Source organism: Strix aluco, chromosome 4, assembly GCF_031877795.1.
Source record: "Strix aluco isolate bStrAlu1 chromosome 4, bStrAlu1.hap1, whole genome shotgun sequence".
Lineage (NCBI taxonomy): Eukaryota > Metazoa > Chordata > Aves > Strigiformes > Strigidae > Strix > Strix aluco.
In genome coordinates, this window is record NC_133934.1 from 114,339,576 (window position 1) to 114,359,906 (window position 20,331).

Here is a 20,331-nt window from a genome sequence, read left to right on the forward strand (position 1 = left end):
AGCGATGGGACAAGGGGTAACAATTTTAAGCTGAAAGAGGGTAGATTCAGATTAGCTATAAGGAAGAAATTCTTTCCTGTGAGCGTGGTGAGACAGTGGAACAGGTTGCCCAGAGAAGCTGTGGCTGCCCCCTCCCTGGCAGTGTTCCAGGCCAGGTTGGACGGGGCTTTGAGCACCCTGGTCTAGTGGGAGGTGTCCCTGCCCATGGCAGGGGGGTTGGAACTGGATGATCTTTAAGGTCTCTTCCAACCGAAACTATTCTATGATTCTATACACAGATACTATTTTAACGGTATTTAGTTTTAGCACTAGCTTATATAGAGTTTATTCTTGTACTCATTTATTCTTGGTCAAATGCACAGCTTTAGAAATAGATGAAATGACCAACACATGAAGCAATGAATATTGAAGTAGCTAGCTGTCCACTGTTTTTCACAGAAATCAGACACGAGAGAAAAGTCTGCTATATACTTCCCAAAACCAGACTGAAATAACAGGAAACACTGTATGTGCTTTTAAATGCAAACAAGCACAATGAGGGAACGTAACTGAAAGCTCTAGCCACAACTAGTGGTTTCTCCTTCCCTTCAATGTAAGTTCTTCAAATCCCTGACTGCTGCAAGCATCTGCAGAAAGGAGAGCACAACCGTAAGATTGTCTCATTATGCCACGTACAGAACAAGACAACCGAGACAGGTTTGGTTTGACCTACCCTGTCAGGTTAAACAAATTGTGTGATAATCCTGCCCAAAACAGACTACATGTGTAGAGGCATAACCTTGCCCTACCTGCTTACAGCTGGTTCATCTCAGATAAACCCATGACCTTGACAACACAGTGAAGTATGATTTTCAACATTTATAGTGCTAAGAAGTAAGCAGGCAGCATGACAACCTTCAAGTCAGTGAAGTATGCTACATTGAAAGATCTCAGCCCCTTAGTGCTAAAACACATTATAGACAGAGTTCTGGTTTTGCAAACTGAGAGATAATTCCACAGACTGTTCTCATGTTGAACTGTTCCAACTCACAGGTTTGCTGTATGGCTGGGTAAGTTAGCAGCTGAGGAAAGACTTGATGTCCTTCACTAAGTCAGCCTCCCTGGTTTAGTAGAAAATATCACTGCTCATGCTCAGAACTGTATCTTCATACCTTCCTTACTATTAGAGTGTATTTTACACAGGATATTTTCCAAATAAAATAATAATGTTCCCTGTTTTCTCCTACTTGAAGACATCACATTCTAAGGTCAGGGGACCAAGAATTTGAAGTGACTGCAAGAATACCAGCAGCAACAAACAGAATTCCACCAAAATCTCACCTTTTCCATTAAAACTTAGATTCATACCCAAACTCTTAAAACTCAGGTAACACTAGACTTAAATGAAAATATTGCAGTTTGGTTTCTTCTTGAAAAGCTCAAGAAATGGTGGAATTTCTTCAGCCCACATCCCAGAATCAGAAAGAACAGTTAAAATAAAGCATTGCCTTCCAACACTCAACATTTCCCCCACCCCATGTGCCCCTTGAACCAGTAAGATCCATAAACTCAATGTCAGCTATGTTCCTGTCAAGTTACTGTTACCTGCCAAACATAGATTTGGGGCATTTCCCATGTATTCACTGTCCATACCTCAGACTCTGAGGACAATTTTTAAAAAAGAATATTTTCTGATTGCATTCAGCTTTTAGTGCCAGTGCGAGCTAAGTGAAGCAAGTTATTGGTATCAATATACAATAACAAATGGCTTGAAATACACAGACATTCAGACTTGAATTTATAATCCCTCTCAATCTCAAAAACCCCACTAAACCCCTGAACAAGATAACCACTCCCAGGAAACGTTGATTATTAGAAACAGCAGAGTCTTACAGCATTAGCACAGAGCTGTGAAGTTGGAATACCAGTCTAGATTCCAGACCCCTCCAGGGAACTTTTATTCCTTAGCTATTACTTGGTGAAGCACTAATTAAGAAGATTTAACAGATTAAAGTGTGAGTTGCTTTAATATCAAATAGTCGCTTCTATTCTAAATACTCAGGAGATGCTCCATTACAACAGCTGCAGACATTCCATGAACATCTACAGAAGCAGAGAGTATCATTAGATCAGGATGACAAACATGTAAGTAAAAACTGAAAAGCAAAGAATTTTACAAACAGTGCCCCACAGAAACATGGAACTCTTCAGTAACTGAGCTGCTTTGCTTTGCTTTAAATTTCAATTTACTTGCTGTTTCTGGGTGTTTCCTCATTGTTTTATGGTTCATCGTACTAGCGTGAGCATGTCATAGGCAGCCTCACTGTGCCATAAGCTGTTGCTAAGTGATCCTCTGCAAACACACACAGTTCTTGAGACAAAATCATAAACAATCCTGATAGATTCAATAAATAAAGTTGTAGCACATCAATCTTAAGAAAATTTACGAGAAATTAAAATTCCCAATCATCAGCAACTATGCTTCGTACTCCTATCTACTGAAGACGAAGTAAACTGTTAGCTCTTCTTTTAAACATTAACTTGATGGCATTACTGCAACCAAAACTTGGCTACACATAGATATATCTGGGCAGTAACAAAGATGACCTTCAAGACAGCATTTCCACGGACAGATTATTTTTCATGCATGATTATGCACCATTCACACTGCAATTCCTTATACAAAGCAAAAAATACAGCATAACATTACTTGCAAATCACTTATGCTGTAAGCAGAGTTAAACTGTACCCACTCCAGGAGAGTCTCAGACAACAGTTATAAAAAACAATCCTCAAAAACTGGGAATATTCAGCACTAAGGAAAGGCAAAAGCAGTCAGATTCATTGATTTGAAAAGGACACATCAAGAGTCACAGAACCAAGAGCTATAAAAACACACAACAGACCCCCTTCTGGCTGTTAAGGAAGCATAGAGCAGCCCACAAGAACCTCAGCTGATTTGGGACTACAACAACTCCTGGGACATGACCACAGCTCAGCAGCTGCCTGAGAACAGCTTTCAAGTCCCAGGTGGCTCCAGGGCAGTGGGCTGGCCACACTTGCCTTGTAGAAGCACCTTTGGCTTGAGCTCAGTCCCTCCAAACTGAGAAAAGCACTCTCCCACTGCAAGGCTGCAATCATGGTGCTTCCAGCTGGTTCTCTGGGGTTTCACTGAGGCAACCTCTGGATAAGGCTCTCCCTCCTCCACTACTGTCTGGAGAGGTCCTCCTTGCACACAGGAGTGTACACTGGTTGGCAAAGAAGAGACTTGGTAACCAAAGCCAGGAGCATGATGAAAGCAGACCTACTGAAAACATCATTTAAACCTTCTTAGTGTCTGTTAGGTGTTGGAAGCATGAGGAAGGCAGAACAGCGAGAAATCTGCAAAAACATACATTTTCCTTGACACAGAATGCCCAGAATAAACACAGGACAGGATGAAGGTCCAGTGATTTGTGTTCAATGTGGCGCCAAGGAGGAATGTGAAGTGGGGTGCAGGCCGCGCAGTCCCATTCTTTCACTTCAAGGACAGATTTATCTCCTGTTCTACTCATTTCTCTCGAAATATGATTTTTTGTAGCAACCTTCCAACTCTGTGCCTCATTCTCCCTTTTTTCCCCACACAACCCAGCTGCACCCCTCGCACCAAGTCAACCTTGCTTCTCGTCCTCCCCCCTTTTTCCCACAAAAACCAGCTGCACCCCTTGGCACCACGAAATGAATTATGTCATTACTCAAAAAATAATGACTTCAGTCCCACCCACTCACCATACCTACTAAGATAAATAGTACCCCAAGTTTGTACCTAACGTGGAGGGACGATAATCCAACACCAAATCGGAGGGACAGATCAATGAGTCTGTGCTCTCGTCCCTCCCAGAAGGGACATCTTTTGGTAAGATTTCCTTGGCTACACCGAGTGATTACCCGGGAACTGTGTGTGTGTGATTGCAATCGTTTTTCTTTTGTGTAGTGCTATATAGCCAACCTGCAGTTTGTGCATTTATCGTAGGTAATCTTAAAGAATCTGTAGATGTTGCATGAAAATAAACCATACTATTCATGAATCTGACTGCTTCTCTTGAATGCAACCAGACCTACAGTGTATGGGCTGTTTGGGCTGGGTCAGACCTATAGTGACGGCCACTGATCCACACTATTCGTGAATCTGATGGCTTCTTTTGAACGCAACCAGACCTACAGCATACAGGCTGTTCGGGCATTCCGGTCAGACCTATAGTTATGGCCCCAACTGGCATACCTATTAAGGGATAAGTCCAGCCACCCCTAGCCCCTCTAATCTCTGAGGACTGGCTAGAACGCAAGGGGATTTATCTCTTACCAAGTTTATTCTCACCCTAAATGCAACAGTGTCTAAATGAGCACCTTAAAAGGGAACTCAACTATACAGAAGTTGAAGAGACAGCTGGAAAAATGCATTTTTACTTGCTATCTAACTTTCCACAATGCAAACTAACTACCCACTGACCATCAGGGTGTGTTGCTGTCCTCTTTCCTTCCTCGCACTATATTGAAGTTGGACCTACCGTATACTAATGCAGAAGCAAATATAAGCCACTGAGCTGCCGTGCAAAGGGCTGACTGCCCTAAATTAGTAAAATGACATGACACCAACCAGTCGTTAAAAGGCACTGCAAGACCTGGACTGTACTCGACAGACTGACCACGCTCTGGTCCTAACAGCTGCATACAAACCAGACCGCCGTACCAGCTCAGGCACAACACTATCACATCTACACAGCACACAGTGCTCAAAAGCCAACACGGCTTCTGTGTGCATCCACTTTTATGGGCTCAGTTGAAATGATCCAGATTTTAGGAAGCACAGAAGAAACTACGAGATGCATCACTCTAATCATACAAGCAGGTGGAAGAAGCTAAGAAGAGACCCAGCAGACAGTAACATCTAAGACAAGCAGTCACAGTGTTTATCAAAAGAAAGCAGAGAACTTGAGCATTCAACACACCTGTTAGGCAAGACTGACAACTGGGGTGTAGTTTCCTCACCCAGGAGGAACTGAAAGCCATGGGAGGACAGTGCACTTACTTTACTGGCAGGAAAAAGGTCCTTTGGTCAATGCCACAGGAGTGTCACTATTAGAAACCCACCAGCAACTCTAACCTGCCCGTTTTGGCTCAGAGGTGGAAAAACATCAGGAGCAAGGATGGGTGGGAGGATCTGTCACCAGCAGGGAGCAAATGCTATCTCTACCTCCTTTTTAGTCACTTAGTTCACTGATAACCAGCCATTAAGGCCTTGAATGGTATGCACGTCATCACAGCAGGCTCATGAACATGTAATCTGCTTTGACTCTGTTTCAAACTGCTTTGTATTTAAAAAGTTCTGTTTCCCCCTTTATAGCTGCTGGGTTTTTTTAGCCACTTAAGGATGTTATCATAAAGGAAAGGGTATTACAAGATAAGCTCATCTAGGTCACAGGAAAGAACATTTTCCAAGCTAACCTGAAGTACAAGTGATCTCTCTGCAATCAACATAAATTCTCTATAGACTGCAGTTAGCTTGTCCTCTAATCTTTGCCATCAGTAAGTCAATGAACAATTTTAACACACTAACTACGCTGCTAAGGTTACAGGACAGTAGAGTTGTGCAATGAAGCTTCTTGTATTAAAAAAACAATTTCAGACACACTTAGACCTTTGAGTAAAGGAAGCTCTTAGCTCCAATCAACAATTTACTACAAAAACAAAGCTAAAAAGCTTTGCAGTTTGCAAAGTCAGCCAAAAATTCCTCTGCAGCAGTTGTTTCCCTTACATTTCAGTCTTACAGTATTAGCTCAGTCCCAATGGCATCTTTTCCATCCCGTCTTCAGATGACTCTGTCAAAACACTGTAAATAGCTTCTTTGCACTTTGGCAAGGTACCAGGAGGAGGTTTTTTTGGGTTTTTTTGTTTGTTTTTTGTTTTGTTTTTTTGGTTTTTGTTTTGGTTTGGTTTTTTGGTTTTTTTGGTGGTTTTTTTTTTTTAAAAAAAAAGGTCTTCACTAACTACCGAATACTCACCTTATAACAAACACTCAAATATGGACAAAATATACAGGTAAGTTAATGTGTATAGCAACTTTAAATTAGATATAAAACCCCTTTTACTCAGGGAAGCACACCAGTTGGGAAATTAAATGAGGCAACTGTATCTCAGCAACCTCAAGTTGAAAAAATTATTACTGAACTCAAGACACTGAACTACCCTGGATACTAAAATAACAGCCAAAGAATAGCATAAGGTAAGCCCACTGCCTAGCAATGACAGAAGCAGTCCATGGTTTGTATATAGGTGTAGTTTCTGCTCTACCACTCATAAGCTCTGTTGTGCCGTTTTTCAAAGACAAAGAAGCACCACCCACAGTTTGAAATGCTAAAGCTTGCACAACAGGCCCAAGCCAGAGTTGACCTATAGATGAATCCTGTATATTTTATAACTGATAACCATTGTGCTAGTGGGTATTGTACGAAGTTATAACAACCCACTTATGCTGATGTAAAAAGTGCTAAAGTGTTGAAATACTGAAGCCTGAACAACAGGCCCCGAGTTGAAGCTGCTAACTTAGTACGTAATCATTAACAAAATATGTAAGCTCACTAGTGAAAGATGCAGTTTAGACAGAATATAACCAGTAGTGAGGATGAAAGGCCAAGAGACTGTATCCAACTTTCCTTTCTCAGTCTTGTTCAAGGCTGAGAACCCAAGTATTTGGCCTTGTTAGAAACTCCCTTGGTTTCCCCGAGCCCTGGCCAGGCTTTGGGTGGAATCCAACAGGAGAATGAAACCAGGTATTTTCCACTCAAAACAAAAGGTGCCAGTTATTCTGGCTTGCTGATTTTTGGTATATAAGGCTGGACCCACTTGCAGCGACTTTGGATGCCTCACCTACAGGTGGATGTACCATGTAGGACTTCCCACTTGCCGGGACAGGCTCTCCAAATCCGTGCTGTAACCGGGGCTCCCCAGCGTCTGCGGATCTGGATGATGGTAACGTATGCAAGTGGTGATGTATCTTTCTTAATCACTATTCTCTCTCTCATGTAGCACTGATTTGATGCATTACCCTGTATTTTCCCATTTGTTTGCTTTAAGTGCATTATTCTGTCTTTTCTTACTGCATGTTTTCTGTATTACTCTGTTACTTTATTTAGTTAACACTACTAAAATATGCCTACTCTTTTCACTCTGGTGCCCGAGTTTAATTGGTATCCTTAATCAGGAAAACACAGATTTAGTTTTTTTTACCATGACTGAAATGTCAGATATCTTAATGACTGGCTAATTGACAGTATTTCTTTAGGATCCTACAGGTCAACAAGCAAACTTGAAGCAAAACTACAGAGGACAAGTTCTCTTGACATACTTTTATTCATCTGTAATATGAGCAACAATTAATTCTTTTGACTCCTTTACAAAAATAACCTAAACATAAGAGAACAATTAAAATGTACTACGACATCACCATTTTAGTGACGAATCTATGCTGTATACTGAAAACAGACTTGGGTTTGCTTCGTTTTTAATGCAGTTGAGTCAGAGAGTACACCTGGATACAGAGCCTCCTCGGAACAAAACCACAGTGCTCTGCGGACAGGTGAGCAGGGAGGGAAGCAGCAGAGCACAGGCTGTGACTGTCATGGATGAAACTGACTCACATCACTGCATGGACAAAGCTCAGCAGCTTTTGTGGTTCCTCTGGCTTTGGGATTTATATAAATTCGTTACTATGTCAGTAGCACGTGGTCTTTAAATATACTAACAGTATCATCCCCAGTACAAATCTGAGCAAGAGAGATATTCACACAAACCCGCTGGAGGAGGCTCCAGTCTATGGAAGAAAGTTAACTCCTGCCCGCAACCTTCTTCTCTTTGAAAAGAGGTTTCCAAAAGAAGGGACTCTATTTTCACCACCTGCTAAGGGACTGCTTAGTGCAGATCATACCCCTTAGGTATCATGACTATTTTAATCCATTTATTAACCGTGGTTGGTCAACCCTTCCTCCTGCCATAGCCAGCAGAGACCCACACTAATCTCATCTGGGAAGGTGCAGCAGCAGTAGTCTCTTTTTTGACAAGTCATGTGAAGAAAACGGGATGGAAAAAAAAAATACAATTAACATACCAAAGCTCTCAAATTCCCCATAAATGTGACCTTATATTAAAGAAACACACATTTTGGATAACCCATTTCTACCTCACTTTGGAGAAATTATGCTTGTAATCATCTCAGTTTCTCCTGGCTCTCTCCTTCCTTCCTCAGACTGAAATCCTACATTCAACAATTCCCACCCTAAGCTATTATTTGCACTGCTTTTGGTACCAGCGCAAAATTACCTTTAGCAGTAAATACTAGACAAAGATGGTGACTAAAAATAAACTGTCAAAAAATCCAGGAGTGTTTTCCATCAGTATGCTAGGTCAATACGAGAGATATTACAAAATAACAACCAAAGGCATAGAAGACATCTACAGCATGTGCAGAAATCCTTTCTGTCTGATCTGCCTACCTTTAAACATACAACGGAAAGAGGTCTACACTGTTGCCAAAGAGAAGAAAAAACTGGTGTATTGCTTTCAGCTCTCCAGAAATGAAGAGTTAAAGTGAATATAAGTATTCCCTTCAAGCAAAAGACATCATTCTTAAAACACAGTGCCATTGGAAAAAGAAATGGGGGGGGGGAGTACAGCTGTTCTGATTAAGTTGAAGACACTGCTTTCTTCTGCTGTAATTCCATGAAGGCAATCAGGCTCAGTAAAACACTTCCAGGTTTTGCTGTGTTTGAATGTGTCCTGTTCAGGGGCACCTGAAGTATATGTGCTAAGAGTTTCTCTGACTTAAGGCTAAAGACCAAATAGAGGAAAACTTAAACTTTAGAGTCTAATGTCTTTAAGCACTAGGTTTTATTTGAACCCCATTCAATCTTGTGACATGTATATGTTTATCTTCTTTAACTGTGAAGTGCCAGAAGAGCAACAAACATGCAATGATCTCCAGATACAGTTATCTCAGGTTGCAGCTCAGATCAAAGGAGTAAATTTGCAGAATTTGGAGAAAGGAAGAGTCAACAACACATACTAACAAGACTTCCCCAAACTCCACTGATCTTCTGCAGGGTCCTCTGGAAGTTCAGACCTACCAGCACCCTCGTTGAGGAAAGCAAGCATACAAATAGCCTCCTTTACTGCCCTGATTATTTCCTCTCTTAAAGCTTTGGTTTAAAGCAAGCAAGTCTGAGCTATGGTGGATAACAGAGTCATTGCTCCCAAAGGAACATCAATGTCCCCGTGGAGCAAAACGCCAGGACTGAAGACAAGGTTACAGCTGTGCTGCCACGGGAATGAGCTTGTACCTCTGAGCAGAGAACTGCATGATTTCACCCCCAAAAGAGACAAAGGATAGGGCATTCAGCTGGGAGAGGACACCTCAGTACTAGGGTCAGAGGTACTGTCACCCTTGACATGGTATCGTATTACTCACTATCCTTCCAACTCCAAGAAAAAACTTCAGTAAAGGTCAAGAGAGCTATGTGCATATTTTTACTTCAACAGACTTCGCAGTTTCAACAGACTGCAAATGAGACAGGTTGGTTTTAAAATAAGGCATTTCTTGAGTCACATGTCTCCAAACACACTCCATTTGCCCTGCTTTGATACCATACTACAAAACCTGCATCCAGTGAGACAAATAATCCTATTGTCTAATGCAGCCCAAAATTAAAGCCTGGTCTTTGCTGGCCCACAGGCACCCACTGCAATAATCATGATTAATAAAAGCAATGTCTAATTGTCATTTTGTGCAAAGACTGGGACTGGATGCTGCAAAATATTTCTAGTCAAAGGGAGGCAAATACAGAGTTTTACTCCCCAACACTTCTGTCAGGGTCTTATTTTCATCCATACTGTTTCTTGAGGAGGGATTTATGAAGCTTTGCAGTTCACAGAAGTATCTGGGAAGACACATATACACTGATGACTGAAAGAATATTACACATAGCAATCTTCAGAAATTACCAGCCCCCATTAAGAGTCCCATTTTCCTTCTCATCTTACTCTATCTCCCTCCATTCACGTATCTCAAAGCAACTTAAATGGCATTCTACTACATGGAATATTCCCTTCATTAGGAAATGGAAGCAGAATTTGCGAGGGAGTTGCCCAAAGCATCTGCAGTAAGTCACAAAGAGAGGCAACTCCCCACTGCAATCTCAGTCCCATTACAACCACCAAAATCTATGGCAGAGGTCCCAACTGGATTTCCACCCAGGATATCCCAACTCCGAGCATTTAGCACTGTTAGGAATCACTGCCTCATCACTACATACCAAGGAGTCAGAAGACAAAGGGGCTGGGCAGAGCTGGCTCCATGGGCCCAAGCAGTACAAGCTCAAACCTGACAGCCATTTGTTACACATTAGTTACAGATTTTTAAATCTTCGTAATGTTTTCACTCACCCAGGTGATTTCTGCAAGTGGCTGTGGACTCCACACCTCTCCTAGGCCACTGGGATTCAGTCAAAGGAAAGCAGCCAAACCAGCCAGTAAAAGACTTTCTCTCTGAGCCACACAAATTTCTTCATGGTTCTCTCATTCACTCACCAAGGGTGAAAATAAATGAGATCTAAATGCATTTTGATTTGTTTGGCTTACTCTGATTTTTAAGAATAAGTGTTTATTTATTTAATCTGCTTAATCTACACAGTGGAAATGTTCTGTAGATTTTCTTTTCCTTCCCTGCCCCAACAGATGATATTTATTCTTCTTCCCCACTGGGCCAGAAAGGGCCACGCTGTACCTAACTGACCAGTCTGCTGATGCAATATTTAGCAGCACGACAAAGACATCTCTCCCTGCACTGGAACCTGTGCTTCATTCCTGCTGAGCAATGCTGCTTCTTAGGTACCAAGAAGGTGTCACACAGAGGGATCTCCCCTACTGAGAAGGACCAGAGTGAGGATTCTGCCTAAGACTTGTTCTTCCAGAGGCCTGCTATTTCTGGGTTTGAAACAGATTATTACACTTTTTTGGAAGACCCCCTTTGTGTGCTTAGCACACTCTGCATAACACTGATGCTAAGAAGTATCAGGATCATTTCAAGATTTTAACCAGCAGCACCTCACCTTCGAGCATGTGCGAAGTACCTAACACAACCCAGACTGGGGAGGGCTGGAGGGCTTCTGTAGCAGCATTTCTAGAAACACATCGAAGGCAAAGCAGACTGCCATTCTCAGGAGAACATACACTTTACTGAGGGCCTGGCATGCCTGTAAAAATAAGCTTTCTTCTCCCTGTACTAGAGAGCCAACTCTCCAACATCTCAACAACCCTGCTTGCTTTGGAAGCTTTCCAGTCACATCTTTCTGTATATGCTATTGGATATATATTTTATAAGCTCCTTTCCTCAGTTACAACACTGTTGTTCCAAGCTTATTCCATTAATACTTCATGTGAAAATAAACCTCTCTGCATTTCAAGAAAACAACAGTTTCCTGGCAACAATTAGTAGAAACTGTTGTCATTAGTATTTTACTTTGATTGAAGAATTAAAAAGGGGGGGACCAGACTCTTAATTCTCCCTTGCAGGCTTCAGTAAAACCCACAGCTCAAAGGTCAGTTTTCTTCTCCAAAGTAGAAGATTTCAAATATCTCCATTCCCAGAGAGCTGGGGGGAAAAGGAAAAACAAAACAGCAGCCGAGACCATTGTAACTACTACAATCAGCTGTTCCACATCGGAAAACATGTTGTCCTCCATATCCCACTGCTATTAAAAAATGTGCAGCTTGAAATACAATGACTAATCCCACTTTTACAGCCAACTCACTAGAACATCTTTGTAAGATAAAAGAAATCATTAATGTTCATTCGAACCAAAAATACCCACCAAAAATAGGAAATCTTCACTATTTTAAAGTAAAAAAAATATGAGCAAGAGCTCTAGGAAAGCTTGGGTGTGGAAGTGCTTGAAACAGCTTTGGAGTTGCAAGAAACACGAAGGCTCCAAACTCTGTCACACAAAGATCGAACTGGCAATTTGTCAGAAGCCAAAGGGCTGCAGCTAATTATTCTGGATTTGCATAGCTTGTGAAACAAAAATAAATGCATGTCCCCATCAGAGGTACTTGTGACGATTTCCACTTCACTGCACATGTTTTCAATCTTGCAGTCTTAAAACTAAGCCAAACAGATTTTTCGTGAAAAACAAGGTAGATTGAGATGTTCCCTCTCTCCCTCACCAGCATACGAAGTCATACGAAACTGGGTACTTTACTGGCTAAAGAAGAACCAACAACTTTCAATTCCAAATTTGGCCCTACACTAATTTAGGGGATGGAGGGGTGAAATCAAACAAAACCAAGCTTTTATGAAACAAGATCAGAAACAGCTTTACCTTTCAGAAACTACCCAAAACTCTTCTTTGCTAGAGAAAATAGATTTTTTTGTTTAATAGTAAATGCCTCATCAGGCAACCACTGCATAACTTCAGAGGCAGCCTTTCCCTTAAAACAGTGATGAAGTGGTGAAAGAATTTATTAAGAAATGCTTCAATTCAAGCATTTATTGGCAAGTTACCCCAATGCCAGTGCAAGAGCTCCTCTGCCTCAGCCTTGCCATCTGCTGCCTGCACAGTAACTGCCTGCAGGCCATGGCAGATGGGCTTCCGTCATTGTTTGTCACCTGTTCAGAGCATCTCCACCCCTCCTCTAGCCACCAGCTCAAGCCACTCCAGCTGAGCAGGCAGCTGCGAGGGGTGGAAAGCGCTGGCAAGAAAGGGGAGGTATGTAACTGCCACAGGAACCGCAAGAGCATTACATTCAGCATACTTTAAATGCAGCCAAATTGGTGCTGTTCTTCACTGGAAGCAAGCCAGCAACACCAGGCCTGCTGACCACCTTCAATTGCTCTTCCCTTCCCTTCGTGCCCCACACAACAGCACAGGGAAGCCCTGACGTCAGGCAGCGCATGGCTGCAACTGGAACTCCTGCCCCGCAGGTTTGCCAGCACAGCTCCCAACAGCACCAGGGCTGGTACAGCAACAGATTCCCTACAGGAGCCTGGACACATCCTTCCGTCTTCCCTCCCACAAAACTGGAACAACAGCACTTCCTTACCTCAAAGGGTACAAATAAGCACCTTAATTCAAAAAGCACTCTGATACTGAGGTGATACCTACTTAAAAAAAATTAAGCAAATGACCAGCCACAAGGTAAGAGATATAGCACAGTACTCTATTAAGAGCCCATATTTAAAAGTCAGGAAGACATTTTTTTTTTCTTGCAATATAACACTGGTTTGTAGTTGCCCTACTGACTTGGATTTAAGCTGCAGAAAACAAATCTAGATCCAAAACACTGCCAGATCTTAAAGATGCTGCTACTCAGAGTTCTGCTCCTGCCCGCTGGAAAAACAGAAATGAGCTAACCCATTCATGCTCCCAAATGTTTGGGTGCAGGATCAGACTCATACTGTCTTTGGAAAGTTGAAAAGCTTGAACCTTGAAAGCTTTTTATTTAATTCATCTACTGTACTACCTTTTAAGCCAAGTAGCTTGATGGATGTTACTCAATCGTACTATATAATGTCACACATTGAATTCAGCTCCTGTGCACTGAGTTCACAGTGAATTCTCATTATGTTAGAATTTGATCAGTATTTCAAAAAAAAAATCAATTACTTCTCACCACACAAGTTGAGAGGTTCTTTGTTTGTTTTCAGTGTGATGCCTGAATAATGTCTTACTGCTGGACAGAGGAGTATGCCTGCTTAGCATCCCACTGCCAGTCCTATTCTTCCATTATTTCTCTTTGGAGGATGCTCAGATTTCCCCACTCAATAAAAATAGAAAACTGGAACCAGTCTTTCTGCTGGAACTGAAAGTCTGAGACAAGACAAAACACAGAACTTGAACACAAGTCACAGAATGTTAATTGCTGTCTAGCAGTAGCTCACTGATGATCTGTACAGCACAATTAGCCTTAAGAAAGCAAAATAAGAGGATTTCATCAGTCTAGGTAAAGACTAGAGGACCATCCTAATTCCTCACTGCAGGAAGGAAACAGAAGTCACACAGGTGCTTATTTTCAAGACTTCAAAGTCTTCCCTTTAGTAGGCAATTCTTTCCTGTTCCTGTGAAGCATCTTTGGAAAAGAGTTAATCTGATGTCTGTTCACAGAAGTCAGCACATACCAGTCCATTGTGCTTTGCTATCTGGAAGCCAGTAACTGAACCTTACTTTCTGCAATAACTTATTACTGGAAAGCACATCTACAGTCAGAAAATTTTTGAATTTATATAAAGAAGAAAACAGACAAATAGCCTGTGCATTTTTGTGTTCTGAGTAACTTGTCTATTGTCAGGTGTAAGAGCTGGTGTCCCTTGAATGGGATAGGTTCTTTAGAGGAGAAGGGGAACAAATCAAAGAAACACTGCTGCTTAACACAGGAAAACAATATTGCCTCTGTTAAGTAAACTTTGTCCAGCAGATCAACACCAAGACATCCTCTATCTAGAAGCAGGGCTAGTGGGACGGACCACACAAGGTGACTCAAGCAAGACTTTCTAGCAACGCTGGATGGAGAAAGAGCCCATTTCTGATACACCTGCTACTGGCTACAAGTACATGCATAAGGATATATGAAGCAACACACAAGTGATAGGTATGATCACACAGAGCCATCCATCCTGCTCTAGCAGAGCAGCAGGAATCAGTGATCAAGTTATACCTTTGGGGCACAAATTCCCAGTATAGGTTCGTCTGACACCTCAACTATGCTGTGAAGTTTGAGATGATAAAGTACTTTTACATGGAGTCCTGTCTAGTTTCCTAAAACACTCTTTCAATAAAGAAATCCTTTCCAATCACTTTGTGTCTATCTGATGACTAGCCACTGAGCTACACCAACATCAGAAGACTAACAGGTAACTTGTGGAAGGACAGCAACTTCAATCTACAAGGTAAAATGGAATTTGCCCTCTGCTTGGCTAATCGGTGCATCATTAAATTCATGTCATAGGAGGACCTTGCTGCTTAAATATATAGTGCAGATGCCAGGCAAAAGCACATATAATAAATGCATATTTATGTAATAAATGTATTATGTAATACACTGGGGTGTTATTAAAATAATAGTGTCCCCTAGACAGTGACACAAATATAGACTAGCTTTCTCCCTGTGCTGCTTGTGAAGTTTTGCAAATGCTGGTCTGTATTTATCAATCTGGAGGTGCTATTATCACAACTGACAAAAGCTGCTGCTCCTTAGCTCTGAACAACAGGAGGTACAAGTAAGGAAGACAATGCTGTAGTGCTGAAAGGTTAAATGCAGCCAGGAAAGCATATGCCCTTTTTCCTTGTAATACACACAGTTTTCAGACAACCACATATACCTGAAAAACAGTCTCCAGTTTAACTAGCAATGAGAATTTTAAGCCTTTTCTGATAGTGGATTCTTTAAACTAACATGGCCTGATTTTTCAATTTATTTTAAAAGTGATTTTCTCCTACTCCCTGGTGGTGTTGAAAAGCACATTTCACATGGACTTAAGAGCAGCCTCGACTACTAGTGGCTAACACCCATTTTCCTCCTCTCTCCTCTATCCTCTCTATTGAGGCAGTTTCATCTCTGCTAGTGAGATATAAGAAAACAAGTGTGAAAAACACACTGACCACCTTAGAGTGTGAAATGAGCACTAGGTAAGCATCAGTAAGAGTGAAACCTATGATGCACAGGTCTTCTAAGTAAACAAAATAAGCCAGAAGGGAAAAACATGCTTCCCCTTTGATTTTTTAGGGCTACAGTGCTCTATGTTACAGCTGTCTTGGTAACATAATTCCCTTCCCAAGTTCCCATCATCCTTTAACTAAAATCTTGTGTGAAATAATAACCATTCAGACCTGGGAAAGAACAAACGTAAGTAACATCCGAACTTATCTGTAGATGGGCTTGTCATGATTCAAGCCCAGAGGGAAACTGAGCACCACGCAGCCACTGGCTCACTCCTTCCCCTCCTCTGCTACCAAAAATCCCACCACACACAAACACAACACAGGGCTACAACTGGAAGGCACTTTAGTATCATTTCTCTGTTCACTGGGTTACAAGAACATGCCTTATGCTATTTTTTTTTTTTTTCAAAGGCCAGCTCCTGTTTCTGTTAAGCCTGACTGTCTGTGAATGCAATAAACGTAGAACAACATCACCTTATCAGCTATTAGACCTTATTAATACACATAAGAAAAGCCTAACACTTTCACCAGGACACTTGTTAAGACTAGGTGGGCTCAATATATGCTCCACAAAAGGTGGATCCTCTTTTTCCAAAACCAGTATCTGTAGCACAGAATTGAATGGAAAAAAAATTAATTAAGCCCAGGTCATGTTGACATCTACATGACAGCATTTAAAATCAATAAGTCTTCATTAGAAGACAACGGGGGGGGGGGGGAAGGGGGGAATGGAAATCAAATACAGTTTTTTTACTCACCTGTACTACTTCTACTCCTCTTTTCCTGGAAAAAAAAAAAAAGAAAAAAGGAATGATTAATGTTGGAAACATGGGGAAAATGTAAAAACAAACACTGATAGAAAAGGGTTGCCTCATATTAGAAAGCAAGCAATAAAAATCTGCACTAATGAACCTGATTCAAATTCAGGAAAGCACTTACTCAGCTCCATTCCCTGCCTAGGAAGCACTTCAGCAGCTTCTGAATCCTGGCCTCAGAAGAGACCCAAGATGCATACTAAGCAGCTGCACCACTGGCACCAGTACAGCTGCCAGGTGAGCAGAGGTAGGAAGTGGGTGATGTTAGGGAGGGAGGATCTCAATTTTAGTCAGTTCTACTTTGCTCTTCATTTCTCATCTGCCCTTGGAGTGTGCAAATTGCACCACAGTATATTCCACATGCTTGAAAGATGTTTGATTCTGACCCAAAGATACATGTATAAACGTCAGGTGAGATGAACACACCACCTTGCAGCCATTTATCTTCTTACATTTATCCTTTACAGCCTTGTTCTACCCCCATCATCTTGGTACACAGAATGCTTCCCAGACCTACACACACACAATGACTTGCATCAGTTGTTCTCTGCTTAAAAGCTTCTTGGCAAGGGTTTCAAGCTGTACCATGGTTTGTCTTCATCACAGGCACAAAGCTGGCTGGCTCCACAGACTAGCTCTGCAAACAGAGCTGGGAAGGGGACAAAGGAAGGGTACAGGTACAGGTCAGGTCCAGAATGGAAAGACTGCCCTGCAGCTGGAGCACCCTGCCCAGATGTGTCATCCCACTGCAACTTCATCGCAAATACTTCCCCATAGATCCACTGATCAAGAAAAACAATCCATTCTGGAAGCAGTGCCTCAAAATCGCAATCATTTAAAACTCCACCTAGCGACTGGTACTGCACTGTGTCAGATGGACCTAACAGTGCTGGCCTCAGCAGAGGCAACAATCCCTACATCATGTAGCTGTGCCCAAAGAAAAGCTAATAAATTACACAAGCAGTCATGCAGCAAACACGTACAGATTCAACCCCATAAAGCGAGTATGCTCCACTGTCCCAGCCTGAGCAAGCATTGAGCTACAGGCTGGGACGGGACCCCAGTGCTGTGGTTTCCTCTGGGCAGAAAGGGACACACACCCAGGTATGTGACCAGGGAGACAAACACAGCATACTGTGATACCCTGTTCTAGATGGCAGGCAGTCTGGATGTGGGGACACCAGAGAGTGCAATGCCCCATGGTTTAGATACATCCTTGGACTTCACGTCAAAGACTTGTAGTCAGTCCGGCTTCTGCAGGAGCAGAGTTCAAATACATCGGGTTTTGTCAGAAAGGCCCAAGCCTCTGCACACTGCTTTGGCCACATGGGGAATAGTTTTAGTGATCCTGAAACACCAGGGATAAGAGACTGGAGAGGCCTACTGATTATACACCAAAACGTTGAGAACTGCAATTGGTAGAGCCAACTTAGGCAGATCTGTAGAGATGGTTATCTACTCTGCTGGTATAAGAATTGAGATACAGGTACATGCAGCCAGACAATGCACAGTCACTGCATTTGACAAGTTATCAAGCAAAACAAACCATTTCTGCTCTAGTCTTAAGACCAAAACTGGCAAAACTGAATCCCTGGCACAAAGCTCAGCCATCCCTACTCCATACCTATTTAATATGCTATATTAATATGCTAACATATGCTATTTAAATGTTAGAACCTTCTCCTCACTTTGAAGACATAGGAAATTTAACTTAAAAAAATCAAAAGCCTCAGCAAGCACAAGACAGGAGTCTCTCTTCTTCGTTCCCACTAACCCCACATGTGAAAATTAAAGACCCTTTTTGGGGAGGTCATAGAGCAGGGCTGCCTAAGTCTGCCCTCAATGCTTTTCTATGTAAGAGCGTCTGTGTTGTCCATAGTCACAACTGCTGAATACACAATGGCTCCTCCAGTTTTCCAAGGGATACAGTAAGTCTTTCTTTTGAGAGGCCATTACAAAGATGCCCAAAGGGACAGGAGATCAATCAGCATCTATGACACAAATTGCTCCCTTCTTCCACTTTACCAGTCTGGAGTTTCTCTGGCCTAGAAGCAGCATGCACTGCACAGCCACAGCAGAGAGCTTGTCATGGCGCAGCAAGGAAATTAAAAAGAAAATGAAGCCAAGCACCTCTTGCAGAGAATTTCAAAGCCCTCTTGCCTGTAAGTGGTAGGTGATTAATACACTGTCATTATGGTGTGGGAAGCATTGCTGCAGACCATCACCTGAGGCTGTGTTCCAACTGTGTTTTGAGAAGAAAGTATGAATCTCAGAGAAAGAGTTAATAGCCAAATTGTTGAAACCATGGTTTTCACACAGCTAAGCAAGATAAATAAGAAATATTAGGTGGAGAATGCTTTTTGTAAATTAGGGCAGCAGCCTACTCAGAAGCACTGCAAGCTAAAACTTAACCAAACCAGCTACATTTTTGCTGTGTCTACCCTGGAGTAAACAGAGCTCCTCAAAACTGCCATTGAAATACACCAGGCTTTAGCCAGGACTGCTCCAGAGCCCCTGGAAGAACAGAGGCTGATGGCAAAGGCTGCATTTCTTGCCATGCCTGCATACACACTGAATCAGCTTTGTTCTACTTTGAAGAAGAAAAATACTTGCAAGCTGGTTGCCAAACCCACTTGAGAGAGTCAGCCCAAAGGTTTCCTATAATCCCCCCAAAATGGACTTTGCAGATTTACTGGCACTTACTAAAACCGACTGTATTGCCCCAGCAGAAGGGAAGCAGCCAGACTAGCACACAAGCAGGGAGAGAAGGGGTGCCTGCTGTTGGGTATGATGTCACACACTCTTAAAAAGCTACAGGAAGGAGGAAGCAATTACCCAGGTTGGCTTGTAGCGCTGGGTCTTCCCCTTTTTCAGAAGGGGAGGGGGGGGGGGGTGTGTCCCCTTTGGTTACCTGGAACATGAGAACTTTTCATACTTAAGCCCAGGGGACCAGAAACCATAAAAGCATGCATATTTTAAGGATTAATTTGGGAAAAATCTTACCAAAATAACTTTTCTTGAAAATAAGTTATTTTAAAAACAAAAGGTAACCAAACAACCAGGATGGCAAGCAACCACGCACCTCAGTTCTGGCATTAGCCAATTCTCCGCCTCGAAGATTTCCTAAGTGAGTGACATCAGGCTTTTCAGTTGGGCAAGTCGCAGCTGCAGGCTCAGGGCAGCAAGACATCCCTTATGCAGCCAAGCATGCAATATCATCTAACCACACTGACTGCCTCACGTCACATGTGAAAGGGCTTAAAGACAGGCATGGAAAGCAAGCTGATCCTACACACAAGAAACTCCAGCAACCTCAAAACATAAGCAAACAGAGAGAAGGAAGCAGGCTGTGGGCCACAAGCAATTCCCCAACAAGGGGGATGTCTATGCAGGACACTCAATGGACACAAGGTAGTTGCTGAATTAACATCCTTGGGAGTCTGACAAAGCCGTGGACCAGCCACCACTTCTTCCTATGATGCTTCAAAAGCTAGTAAGAAAAATTAATCCTACACTCTTGGTGTACATTCTTTGCGGCTGTTTCTTTAGCAGAGGATAGGCTTTCTGTTAGCTATGCTGAGACACACAGAAGAGAGGCACTTAACATACACAAGATAGTACACCAAACTCCTCTCCCAATGCAAAGCACAGATGCTTGCACGGGTACAGGACTGCAGCTCAGACACAAGCAGCAAACTGCAAATTTTGCAGACAAGTCAGACAGTTAAGAAAAATTAAGTGAGGGATATAAGAACCTATCCAGGCTAGGCAGAATGCAATGCCTGTGTCAAAGG

General features: G+C 42.3%; 1 protein-coding gene across 4 annotated transcripts in view; it reads right to left on the reverse strand.

The window, feature by feature from the left end:
- Positions 1-20,331, reverse strand: part of ITPK1 (inositol-tetrakisphosphate 1-kinase) — a 158,229-nt gene that overhangs the window by 104,277 nt on the left and 33,621 nt on the right. For 3 of the 4 annotated variants that reach the window (XM_074824980.1, XM_074824981.1, XM_074824984.1), the window contains one exon: positions 16,481-16,505. In XM_074824980.1, coding sequence (XP_074681081.1) covers positions 16,481-16,505 — 25 coding nt within the window. Of the gene's footprint in view, positions 1-3,042; positions 3,201-16,480; positions 16,506-20,331 lie in introns of those variants that run through there. The other variant, XM_074824983.1, reaches the window with a different exon arrangement.